The 13,251-nt window shown below is 36.8% G+C and overlaps 1 protein-coding gene across 1 annotated transcript in view; it reads right to left on the bottom strand.

The window, feature by feature from the left end:
- Positions 1-4,867: 4,867 nt before the first annotated feature.
- Positions 4,868-13,251, bottom strand: part of HCRTR2 (hypocretin receptor 2) — a 32,583-nt gene continuing 24,199 nt past the window's right edge. Inside the window, exons 6-9 of the mRNA XM_058021043.1 lie at positions 9,122-9,342; positions 7,648-7,769; positions 6,365-6,565; positions 4,868-5,151 (exon numbers count right to left, since the gene is read on the bottom strand). Coding sequence (XP_057877026.1) covers positions 4,958-5,151; positions 6,365-6,565; positions 7,648-7,769; positions 9,122-9,342 — 738 coding nt within the window. The 3' untranslated portion in view covers positions 4,868-4,957. The remainder of the gene's footprint in view (positions 5,152-6,364; positions 6,566-7,647; positions 7,770-9,121; positions 9,343-13,251) is intronic.

The following is a 13,251-nucleotide window of genomic DNA, read 5'->3' as shown; positions in this document are numbered from 1 at the left end:
CCTCTGCCCCTGCAGCGCTGCCCCTGCCTCTGCCCCTTGCAGCGCTGCCCCTGCCTCTGCCCCTGCAGCGCTGCCCCTGTCTCTGCCCCTGCAGCGCTGCCCCTGCCTCTGCCCCTGCAGCGCTGTTCCTGTCTCTGCCCCTGCAGCGCTGCCCCTGCCTCTGCCCCTTGCAGCACTGCCCCTGCCTCTGCCCCTTGCAGCGCTGCCCCTGCCTCTGCCCCTGCAGCGCTGCCCCTGTCTCTGCCCCTGCAGCGCTGCCCCTGCCTCTGCCCACCACCGGCGGCCAGGGCACGGAGTGAAGCTTCCCGCCTCCGGGAGCGGCCTCGGCTGCCGCTGGCACACCCTCTGCGTACATTTCTTCTCTTAACACAAACGCTGAGCCGGACCGCGTCCAGATGACACGCAGCAGTTCTTCGGCAGCTTCCACAGGATCTGGCACTCCCTCCGCACTTAATTCTCTCTCATTTGATCTCTAGAGAAATTAACAGAGTAGGTCTTTGGCTGCCGCCTCTAAGCTCCTTGAGAAATGCCTGTTGCTATGTCCTATCACCTTCTGTAAGCACTTTTCAACCCATCTTAGGAGTAAATTTGTTTTCATCTCCCATGTGGAATACAATCTTGATCAGTTAAGGAGAGAAAAGACTTATGGAATATGTTGGATGGCAGACCAGGGGAACAAATAATTAATCTATAGTCTGGTCCCAGATTTGACTATGAGAGTAACCTCAGGTGTTTCACTAAAATACCTCAAAAACCAGTTTGCCGTATAAGTCAGCAGCTGACTTGGTACTTAACAATGGAGCAGTCAGGCATAAAGGATGCAGTCATACACCTGCTGGCTCTAGTGTGTGTGCTTTTCTTTTGCAGTGGAAGGAGGAGGAAAAAACAGATCCCTACTGATTTCCCCATGCTACTCATGAATCTTATTTTCACAATTTTTTTACTGTATTTGGTCCTTAAATGCCTAAACAAAAAGATGTTATAAAATTTTCAGCTTAGCTATTGGAGAGATAGATATAGCGGTTGAAATCTTGTCCCGGCTGACAAAGCAAAACTTGACCCAAAGTCCAAATTTGGGTTATTTTTCTTAGCTCAGGAAAAATCTATCTTGCCTGTAATTTCTCTTTTTATTTTATTTTACACATATTTTTAGCTAGTTTTTTAAACTGCATTATTTATGTAAGCTCTTAATGACAAAATTACCAAATATTTGTGGGCTCTTTAATTGTTCAATAAATAATATATTACTTCACCCAATATATCCAACAGCCACAGAAAAACCTAGTTGTCAAGTAGAAAGTACAGCTTGAAATATTAATGTAATTTTAGCTGTGAGACAAATTCTAGGTTGGAAAGCTAAATTTGCCTTTGCTTTGAACCATTGTAATATGCAGCAGTAGGTTATGATACGTCATTGAGTGAGGGCTGACTTAAAGCAATGTTTGGTGTATTCTCCATCCTATAAAACACTCTCCAGGTTAATAACACATATCAGTTTTGCTAAAACCAGAGAATGAGATGGTTCTCTCTATTTAGTCCAGAAGAAAAGGAAAAACATTGTGGTTTTGGAGGTGGGGACAGGGAGATATTATCTTGCATTCATTGTGACTGCAAGGCACAAGCTTATCACTACAGTGACAACAGTAAAGGAGAAACAGGTCAGGAAATCAGACCTTCAAGACTGTGAAATATGTTGAGACACAAAGCACCAGAATGATGGTGGCATAAGGACTCATATCTGCAGGAACAAATATGCTGTGATTTAAACCCTATGTTTAATGCTGCTGTGGACAAGCAGAAACAATGGCATGAGAACTCCATTTCTCCATTTATCTCCCTTTCAATAGTGGAAATATTAGAATAACAAAGCAGCTAGAGGTAGCAAAGCCCAATCATGGCTCAGATTTTAGATAACATTCAGTATTTCTATGCTGGATAAGAAATGTTAATTCATTATACACTCTCTTCTCACAGCTATTTCTATCTCCATTGCTGGCTATTGCTCACTATTGGGTTTATTTCTCCTAGTGACTATTTCAATTAAAAAAGGTAATTCTTGAAATTTTAAAAACTAAAGAAATAAAAGAATATTTTCATCAAAAATATTTTTGAATGAAAAATCTTTTCATAAAAGAAACCTGATATTTTTCTTGATAACCATATTTCACCAATATTTAGCTTGATGGCCAGAGTCTCTGGCAAAAATTGGTTAATGCTCTCTGGCTATCCTTAGAATTTCAAATGTGATATAATATCTGAGTGTATAATTTGTGTCTGAAAGACATGCTGTAGAAATTGTCCAGAGAAAACCCAGAATCATTTGCTAATGAATGTCTCATATTTTATTTATCTCCTCCACAGAAAAAGTACTGCTAAGTTAAAGTTGTGGTTAAAAGAAATTCCTAGAAATGTTGGAACATTTTAATTCTGGAGATCTAGGTGAAAATAAGAAAAGATAAAAAAGAGAATCAAGATATGCTTTCTCTTACAAAGACAAAATTAAGGCCAGAATCTCCCTTTCTAACACAGCACAGAGCACCTCCAAAAACTGCCACTGACCTTTAGTGATGTTCTTTCCTCAGAACTAACTCAGCTAACACAATTTATCCCCCTGGCATTAAGGCAGCAGCAAGAATACAAATTGTGTCAGCAGATGCTATTCACCCCCTCTTTAGAAAGATGCTAACTAGGATTTGTCCATGAGCATCGAAATTTTGGTTCTTTCTTTGCTGGCCCAGGTTAGGAGTACTGAACCCTCTTCCTCTCTGTTTGTCTCACAGGGATCTGGGGAACACACCTCACAAGGCATAAAAATTTTGCTGCCTTCCACGGTGACCCTTTATGTTTGAAAAGTATACATACTCCCCTCTTCTGCTGTCCAAGTTTCCTTAAATAACCTTTGCTTTCTACAGTCTTTCTCTTTCTTCAAGGATAAGCCAAAAATACATTTTCTGAAATAAAAATATAGCTTTCCCAAATTTGGGCATAATAGACATTTTTCAACCGTGGGCTGAAATATTTTATGTCTCAAATAAATGATTACTGATAATTATTTTGCAGCTGGGTTGCTATACTAATTTTTAACTTTATGACTATTTATTTGCTTATAACTAAACAAAAGAAAAGCTTAGAGGACTTTTGAAATTCCATTTCCCCATATCTGTAATGTTTTAATTCAGCAGGTGTTTGTTAAATAATTTCAAATTTTATAGAAAGAATATATATCTTGTTCAACATTCTTTAACAATTCTGCATTTTCCAGGGCTGAAAATAGTCTTCTTATGGTAAAGGAATTGCAATAGCTATGAAATCAAATCCTGCTGTGCTTTCCACAGTTATTTGGGTTTTAGTTTTCTTAGCAGAGACGAAGAAAAATAATGTCTTAAAATAACATTGATATAATAGCTATACTTAAAAATGGAGCTTACACACACGAATATTGAAAATCCTATTATTTTATTTGATATTTAAACATTCTATCCATTTAGATATTTTTTCTTTATTATATTTTAATTAAAAAAGAGTATTCTCCTTTTCCTCTTTAAATAGAAAACTTTAATATCCAAATGAATGCAAATCCCTTTCTCTCACTTAACAGCAATGAAAACTAGGAGGAATTGCAACAATGTCAAGTAAAACAGCTGTTGGGGAAGGCTAAAGCATAAAGTGATTGAGCACTTCATAAAACTATAGTTGCCATGATAGATAATACATTGCATGACATTAGGTCAAAGAAAAACCTAGAAAAATATTTACAAAAGGTAATCAAATAACACCTGGTCAATTAATAATTGGCTTTATAGAAACATTTGAATACATGAGACTGTCTTCTTCCTATGCCAAATAATTTTTAATAGAAAAGTCCTCCCTCTCATCTTACTTATTCTTTTGAAAAATCTGGACTGAAACGCAAGAATAGTGCCACAGGGAAATTGTATCTCAGGTTCTCATAATTAGCCTTTTTCTAACCAATAGACCACATTCTTCTAGAAGACTAAGTCTCCACTGATGCACCATGTTCATCCTTTAAGGAGAAAAATACAATACATAGTAGGAAGTTCCAGGCCAGAGAGATTATCCCATAAATAGCTATATAGATCTAGAATTGATTGCATCTTTAGTTATAAATGGCAGTTGAGAGGGAAGTCATGAAAATTAAAGACAATTAATGTTCCCTACATTAAAGATTTTCAGAGATCTTCTGGAGCAACACGTACACATCATGGACTAAAATGAGCTACCAAAGTTAAAATGTCCAGTCCCTCTGAGGTGCTGACACTTGTTATTCCTATTGGCCTGAGCAGGAAATTTGAGCCTATAGCACCTTTGAGCATCACATAAGTTTTATTTAAATGGTTACTTTTTAGGCACTCAAATCTGAAAAAAATAAAAGGCTGTTTAAGTGTAATCTTATGAAAATATGTGACTTTCAGCACTTTGGATTCACATCTTAGAAGCAGGTCTGTACTTAGAAAAGTAATGTGGACTCTCCCCAAGTCAGTCTGAAGTGAAAGTTCCATAAGAAACATAGAACTTACTACAAGTGGATTTGCAGAAAAAGAAGTGCAAAGTAATGCCAGAATATCACTAGTGCATAAGTAAGCATTCTTTGTACATGAATCAATCATTTATAGAAAGAGGATATAAATAAATGGTGTTTGAGCTTTCTTTCAAATACTTAGATTTCTTCATATGATACATTTTAGAACATTTCACAGCATCTAAAATATATAAAAATAAATATCTACAATATTTACAAAGTATGATACAATCCAATCCTTAAAAAGAATTGTAAAGACATGTTCTTTAGCTCATACTGAGGTAAGTAGGTTTCTGTAAGACTGAGAAAAAAGAGGATAGGCAGTTATTTTGAAGGAACCCCTTTGTCCAGTTGTAGTCGGTACCACAGCTAAAAGCATGTGACACTCTGTGGCAGTTGTAGTGTATTGAGCCAAAGTCATCCTTGCTGTAACTCCATCGAAGTGAGTTTAGTTATGCTAGGGACAAATTTATCCCACTCTGCATTCTCTGGTTTGACAGTGTCTTCTGCAGAAACCCTCATGGCTTCATCTACGTTTGAAGTCACGTTCATCCCAGGTATGTGGAGATGCAGCTCTGCTGACTTCAATGGGCTGAGCATCGCTGGGATATCTGTAGATAAAATAAAGATTTTAAATAATTTCACTGCTTGGATCAGGTGACTGGCTAACTGACTCTCTGATTATCTCTCTCTGAACACTATGCAGGTGATTATCTATTAGTAAAATGGTCTTCCAGAAAATGTTTCAAATAGCATTTGAAAATTTGAAGTGAAAGCTTCTTGACTGAAGACTAAGGGCATTTCTAAGGCATAAATATAGACTTTTTAACTTTTCAACATTTTAATGTGTTCTACTACTTATTATTATGCACTATTAAGTACGTTGCCCTGTGGTTCCTTATCCAGATGCCTTTCTGACCAGCAGTGCACAATGGCTTCCTGTTTATAAATCAGTCATGGAATCACTGATAGTTTGGGTTTGAAGAGACATTAAAAGACCATCTAGTCTAACTCCCCTGCCATGAGCAGAGGACAGAGAGAAGAGAATAAATCAGAAACAAAGGGTAAAACATAATTTATAGTCACACTGTCATATGAGTTTCATATTTGTAACTTTGCTTGTGCTGTACATAAAGGAATGGCAATAATACTGAATTCAGGTGAAAAACCCCATTCCTTCTACATTAAGTGAAAAGTGGCTTCCCAGCTGTTCCTGGACACATTCAATAGCCTACCATGAAAAAGAAAAAAACTTTTGGAAAATAAATTAATATGAATTGCTCTTTTGATCAGCCTAACTCACACCAGAATGCATGCTAAGCAGATAATTTGAAATAGTAAAAGACAGTAACAGTAGTTCAATCTCTACACTCAGTTTTGATTGAAACATTTGTTATTAAATATACCACAACTTCAGCTAATTAGATGAGAGCTGTTTATATACACAGTCCAATCATAGGGAAAATAATTTTCATACTCTCAGATACTTGTTCTTTATTTACTTAGGAATCTAAAAGAAGTACGTATCCAAAGAAAATATTTGTATAAAACATGACTGCTTTGCTCCCTAGGTATCTGCAACATAACTTGAAATAAATGTGAGAAATCTTCTTTCCTCATTATATAATCAAAGTCATGGCATATTCTATAAAATATTTATTTGAATTTTCTTTTCTTCTTAAAATTAAGTCAGTTCTTAATTTTAACACCCTTCTCTCTTTGTGCTCGGATCCCAATATTGATGGATGCAGAATTAGAATTTCCTTCTATGGGATCAAAAGGCATAGGGACCAGTATACTAACAGTGAGTAATAGATGCAGTACCATTTGATGGAATTGTGTTTATGTTGGTCAATACAACGTGCTCTGAAAGTTTTGAAACGTTATCAAAATTGCTGATCTGGGTGGTCAAGGATTTCCGACTCTCTGTACTGGCACGACCTCTGTTGAACCGTTCGTCATGGTGGCTGCGAATGCCAAAGATGCAACAGGAAAATGCTGCTTTAAATTCTTCTCTAAATTTCCCTGTCAACCACAAAAATGACTCATGAAAAAATTGTACTATAAACTGCATTTCATCAAACTTTATAGATTAGGATATAAAGGAGTTATCTAAAGCAAAATTAATGTGAACCACCCAGATGCTCTTCTAATGCAAAAGGAGAAAATCACAGTTTAATCATCTTGGAGAAAGACAGAAAAAAGACAACCTTTCTAAGAAGACATGTGAGGTGTGATGTGAAGACAGAATTATTCTTGGCTGGACAGAATGGACAAACTAGAATGATTAATGACACCACCTCATAGATAATCCGCTGATCATTTACGTATGTAACATAAAAATAATTGAGCAAATATAGGCTTGAATGATTGGATCTTTACTTGATATGTGAAATGAGAGAGCATGGCTAATTTGTGTTTTATCATTAATAGATTTTTAAAGAAGATTCACAATATTTGACAATTCCATGCTTTTGGGGCTCAGAGGAAATTGCTCAGATCATTATCATACTACACACCACAAAAAAACTATAGTGGGCCAATACGTAGTGATAGTCAATAGAGTTTTGCTTCCCCGTATTTAGCTGCAATACTACCAGGTCAGGTCCTCATTCTGCTCTCCAAGCCAAATGACACAAACACCAACTGTGAGAAATCTATACTAGCAAGTAAACAGCTGGTTTTTGAAGTTGACCCTACTTGGCACAGTCTGGCCATGCAGGTACTATTAAAGACTCACAGCCTCCAAATCCCAAGACTTGGATATAACACAGCAGCTAGGGACAGCCCCCAGACTGTGCTACCTGCCAGAGGGCATTCAGGAGTCTTTAGAGGAATGTTAATTGTTTCAGATCAAAGTCATGCCAGGAACTTCTCTGCCACATTAATGTCACACTCTAGCACTTGGACTCAGGCCCTGGCACACTCCAGGTTACTTTTTGGTAGACAGCTGAGGGTAATGGGATACTTCAGGCAACTTCTTCTAGGAAGAGGATCTAGCTCCCACTGGAGGAGCTGAGCTGAAGTTACTGAGTCATTAATTTTTGCTGTGGTTCATTACATTCAAATTACACATTAAACTTGAATTCTAGGTAACAGTAACTTACCACTGAGGAAGTTATAAATAATAGGATTGGCAGCACTGTTTGCATATACAAGCCAGTGTGAGAATGTGAACCAGGCATATACAGTTTCTCTGTCATCAGCATGATTAAACATCCCCAAAACCCTACAGAAAGAGAAAAGCAAACCTGAAAGATGGCAAAATTGGAATTCATCTTAAAAAATTTTACAACTTCTAGCCTGATATTATCTCTGATGACCTATTTGCAGTACCATAAAAAGGCTGATTCAGCAGTGCTCTCTTACTTGAGAGAAAGAAATCCTCTCCCCAGCCCTCAGCCTCCTGTCTTGGTGGCTTGGCACAACTGAGACTTTACCATGGTGAAGATGCACAAGTTTTCTGCCAAGTAATTGAAGTAATCTGGTGTAACATAAGTCAAGAAAAGACAGGAAAAGTTGCTTTTGATGTACTTATGTCACTGATCTTCCTGGCTCTAGGCCCACTCTCCAAGACACTCTCTAGGCCACTCTCCAAATATCTCTGGAATTGAAAAGGTACAGTTGAACTGACCCCAAACCTGAGGCTAATCCTGGGCCTACTCTGCTATTGTTGTTGATGTAGCCTGTGTATTTCCTCTTTTTCATGTTGTAGGAGCCATGAACCATCTTCTGGAAATAGTTTTCTCTCTAGATTTCCTACAAAGGTACTTGATAATGAAAAGTATTTAAATTAGGCCTCAGAGAAGAGCTAGAATTGAGTAGGATGTCTGCAAACCTTGAAAATCTCCCTTAAAAACTAAAATGTTCCAATAACACTCCAATTAAAAAAACACTAATAACATGCTCATTTTTTTTGGATATTCAAATCTTCTGGCTGTGTGCCTTTATTTATTGGTATTCCAGGGGACTCATGAGGTGTAACTTTACCAAAGCCTCAGTCTGTCAGGCACTGTACAAATACCAAAAGTGTACACAATCACGTACGAAATGCACAGAGACAAAAAGATAAAAAGTTAAAATACAGCTTCATAGGACCAATGGAAGTGTTAGTCTAAGGTCTCAAAACTGTACATGAGTAGCTTAGGTTTGTACTCAGCACTTCACAGCCCTTAGAGCCAAGCCACAACACTGCACTCTGCTGCTAACCTTCAGCTGCTGCTTTAGGTGATTGCACTTCCATGGGGGCATTTACAGCAAACAAGCTGCAATTCCACATAAATGATGAGGTTTGAAGAGGAGATAGGTTAGATCATTTCCATGAGGAAGATCTTGTTAATAAGAGTTCCACAATCTGGCCTCTAGTTTAAGTACTATGGATAGGTTATATATATATAAACATATAAGTGTTATTTATATTATTTTCTCGTAATACTATGCTTATTTTCTACTTCTTTATCATGAAATAAGTAAGCTTATCCTTCAATAGTATCTGTCAGAATAAAAGGAATCTTGTAACAGAGAATTCTGGTTTTACACAGAAAGCTTTACCAAGTGTTTATATTTTGAGATAAACTTTACCTTTTCAAGACATTAAGGATGCTAATTGGTAGGTAGCAAAGTGCAAAAACCAGAAGGACGACCATTAGCATACGTGCTGTTTTCCTTCTTGCACGAATCTGTTTTATTTCAGCTGCCACAGCACTAATCTTTGACTTTGTTGATTGTCCCAGCCCTCGGGGCTGTGCTGAAGGCTGCTGAGGTTTCCATTTCTTCTGAACAACAGAAGAAGTTCCTGGGATCTAAGGCAAACAGAATAAGGGGCATTTTGAAAAACATTTTAATAAACCAATTTTGTCGGCAGATATAACAAGACAAATAGACACCTCAACATACGCAGTGTAAGCTCACAGGGATAAAAAGGATTTTTAAATTAATTTAATTGATGCAGCTGCAGGAAACAAACTGAATTTGAGACACACAAGAGGGACAGCATAAAAAATTGTGTTTTATACACAGATATCAACTGATGCTCTCAAGTTTTCTTTACTTCCCACATACCTTGCCTTGCCTGCATCTTCAGACTATCAACAAAACCAACCCTATTGCTGCAATTACGTTGCTTTAAAGTTCTACATTAAATGTTTTGTTGTATAGCAGAGTAGTTTTCCCCATTAATATGCTGCTAATATAAGATACCAAACAGTTTTTCAGTACTGGAAAACAAGGATTTAAAGCCTACAAAGCTTTAAGTGCCATAAAACTTCCATACATGCAACTCATATGACAGTGAAGTAGCTAAAGAAATAATCACAGCTGAAGTGTGGATCTCTCTGCAAAGTTCTTCTAAATTGAGGGAAATCATGGAAATAACCTTGTCCTGCCAAGACACAGGAAGAATTAGATTAGTCAAAGACATGCAATGAGTTGCATGTAGGACCATGCTATTAAAAAAAAATGATTTTTTGTTTCCTGTGCCCTTACATAAGACAAGCTAAGTAAAACCATTTTGCTTCAGTTCTTCTAAATTACTTCCTCCCGCAGCAAAACGTGAAAGACTGCAGATGTCAAGGACTTTCTCAGAGAACTCTATTACAATTACATTTATAATATTTTCAACGTCATACAGTGTGAAAACCTTTTGGCTAGAAATACAGTTTTATTTATGTGTAGTACAACTGTATGTAGGGTGACTAATATAATGAGAAATATTTCAACTTCAAAACTATCTGAAAAGTTCACATTGTCTATTGTAACTTTTTTTTTTAACCAGGGCTTATCCAGACAAACTGACCAGAAAATTATGAAAATTTAGTATTTATTTAAGAAAGATAAAAGTAAGACAAAAAGCATGCACATTCAGAATTGTTCTAGAAAACCTACTATGTTGTGGTTTTGTGGGGTTGGGTGTGGGGGGTTTTGTTGGTTTTTGGTTTTGGTCTATTTATTTGTTGTCTGGGGTGGGAGTTGTGTGTGAATATCTTCAGACAAGCCCTTAGTTCAGCATTTATGTACACACCAAACATGATTTACAACTATTGGAACATTTTGGCAAAGTTGCCATGTAATGAGCAGAAAATCCATTAAGCAAAACTGGGGATAAATTCTAACATTTAGTTTTTACTAATGTATCCATGGATTTAACAACATGGATAAAACAACTCAGCCCCTCGCACTTCTACTGTGGATTCCCACTCACACAGCTGAAATCATCAATTACCAGCTTGACAATTGCACATCAGTACCATTGCAAGGGATTTGCCCTACTTGGCTGTGGGGTGTAGCAGAGAAGTGATAGAATGAAAGGAAATTGTCTCAGGTTAAGCCAGGGGAGGTTTAGATTGGATATAAGGAAAAATTTCTTCACAAAAAGGATAGTCAAGCCTTGGAACAGGCTGCCAGACCACTCCTGGAGATATTTAAAAGATAAGCAGAGGTGGAACTTTGGGACATGGTTTAGTGGTTATGGTTGTTATGGTTGTTATGGTTGAATTCAATGTTTTTTATGGTTGAATTTAATGTACTTAAGAGTCTTTTGCAAGATAAATGTTTCTATGAGTCTGTGATTATGCACAAATATACACAAGTGTACACATGGGAGCATAATGCATATATTTGCTTGTTGGTAATTAATCAGTCAGAGAGATAATTTTGAAGCATTTGTGTAATTCCAACATTTTATGAAAAGCCCATTAGCTGTGAATATACAAGTACTAAAATTTAGAGTATTACTTTCTTATGCACCTTTTCTCTACCCCTCAGATAGTTATCAAGGGGCTTACAACCAAAGAAAATTTCTCAAATGTAGTATCAACTTGCAAAGATTGGGAGGGTAAATTTCAACTACCAAAAAGAAAATGGATAAAGTTTCTAATTATTAATTCAAATGTGCTTTAGTGATAATGCATTCAGACATGAGGAAATTGAAGCATACTAGGAACTTGATATTACAAATTGTGTATCAACATTTTCATGATATTCAGTTCATTCAGTTCTGTTTGTACAGAAGCCATTTTTAATCGACTTAAAATCCACACAAGAACATAGGCTTCTAAATTACTACCTCCTTACTAATAATTAAAATTAATTACTCAAAATTTATAGATTTTTTTGCATGATTGTACTTGTCTTTATAAAATTGAGTCATTAATTCAAAGATCTGCTTGATTTATACAATCAGAAATTTTAAGAGCTATTACACAAAGTATGGCAATGATAACTTGTAATTCAGTCTTCTCTTTTTCATTTGAAAATTTGCATGCACAAGTACATTTTAAAAAATAACCTTTAGAAAAAATAAAGGGCATAGAAAGCATCTACTGTTAGTTGTTTTTTCTATCATGTACATCTGAAAGGCTCATTGTACCTTGCAATAAGATCACCATATTTAACTGAATTTCTGGTAAACAGCATGGTTTTTTATTGAAACTGTTACCAAAGAACACATTTAGAGCACTTCATTAATTTGTGCTACATGACTGATTACAGCACACCTGCTGCACCTAGAAAAGTGCCTGATGCCTGCAGCCAAGTCATAGCTGATAATAGATGTGCAGTGGTTTTAATTTCACTTAGTGCAGCCTCTTATACTTAGTGCTATCATCTAGGCCAGGCAGAGAGACAGCTGTAATTTGGCACCACTGACAGCACTAAGCCTGCAGTAGAATTTCTCTTTTTGTCACTGAAAAAAAAAAGGATCATCCTAACCTTGCCAGCGTGCAACATGAATAGGGAGAAGAAACCTGAAGAACAAATAGACCAGCTAAAAACAACTGGGAGTGAAAGGGGGGGAACCCAAAAAAAAGGTTGGTTTTCAGTCATTCAACTTCTGCTCTGCATCTGAGCCAGCAATTTCAGCTATGTGTAGGTTAAGAACAACTGCTTTGCATTAACTTAGTTAAAGCAGAGCTTGAGAGGTTAGGCAGATTGTAAAGAAGAGGAGGTTGAGAAGGATTATGGTGATAAAGCCATTAGGTGATACAGGACAGATTCAGCAAGGCAGAGCATATTAGAACTATGTTTAGACTAGACTTAAAACTAAGCAAGAAATCCTTTGCTTGAGAAGAGTCCCCTCAAACTGTAAAGGTTAAATTTAATCTCCAAGCCATCTTGTTATTTAATCTTATCAACCTAAGAAATTAAAAGCAAAAATAATAATTTAAAGCTGACAAGCAGGATAAACAGCAATTCTGGTTTAACCTAATCTGATTAGAAGTGACAAAAATTGCTCTTATGACTTATGGACAATATCAAAAAGCCTTAAAGTGGATTTGGTATTTCCTGTGTGTGAGTTACTTGTGAGAGATATATTCTGTCAGTATAAGATTTGATTTTTAATTTCATCATATGCATATTTAGAAATACAAAGTCTATTTGTGGTTTCTCCAATGAATCATTATGAACTGCATGAAAAATGCTCCTGATGAGACAGGTATTATCCCCTGCCCAGGACAGCCTCAGAATTGAATGGTATCAAACATGCTGGTGAGAGAGAAGTGATTCATGCCCATATGTTAATGGAAATATGAACTATTTTAGAGCCACTTGAGATGGAATATCTTGCATTATTTCTTCAACAGGATGGGTATTTTGTCTTTTTCAGAATGACAGGGCAGCTGGTGGTGGACTGCAGCTATAGATAAATCCTGGACAAAGCAGAAGACATCAGAGAGCACCACAGACAGGTGCATGATAAATTACAGTTCACACAC

The sequence above is a fragment of the Melospiza georgiana genome, chromosome 3 (genome assembly GCF_028018845.1).
Source record: "Melospiza georgiana isolate bMelGeo1 chromosome 3, bMelGeo1.pri, whole genome shotgun sequence".
In the NCBI taxonomy this organism is placed as follows: Eukaryota; Metazoa; Chordata; class Aves; order Passeriformes; family Passerellidae; genus Melospiza; species Melospiza georgiana.
Note: the sequence above shows the minus strand (reverse complement) of the source record. Positions and strands in the feature narration are given on the sequence as shown.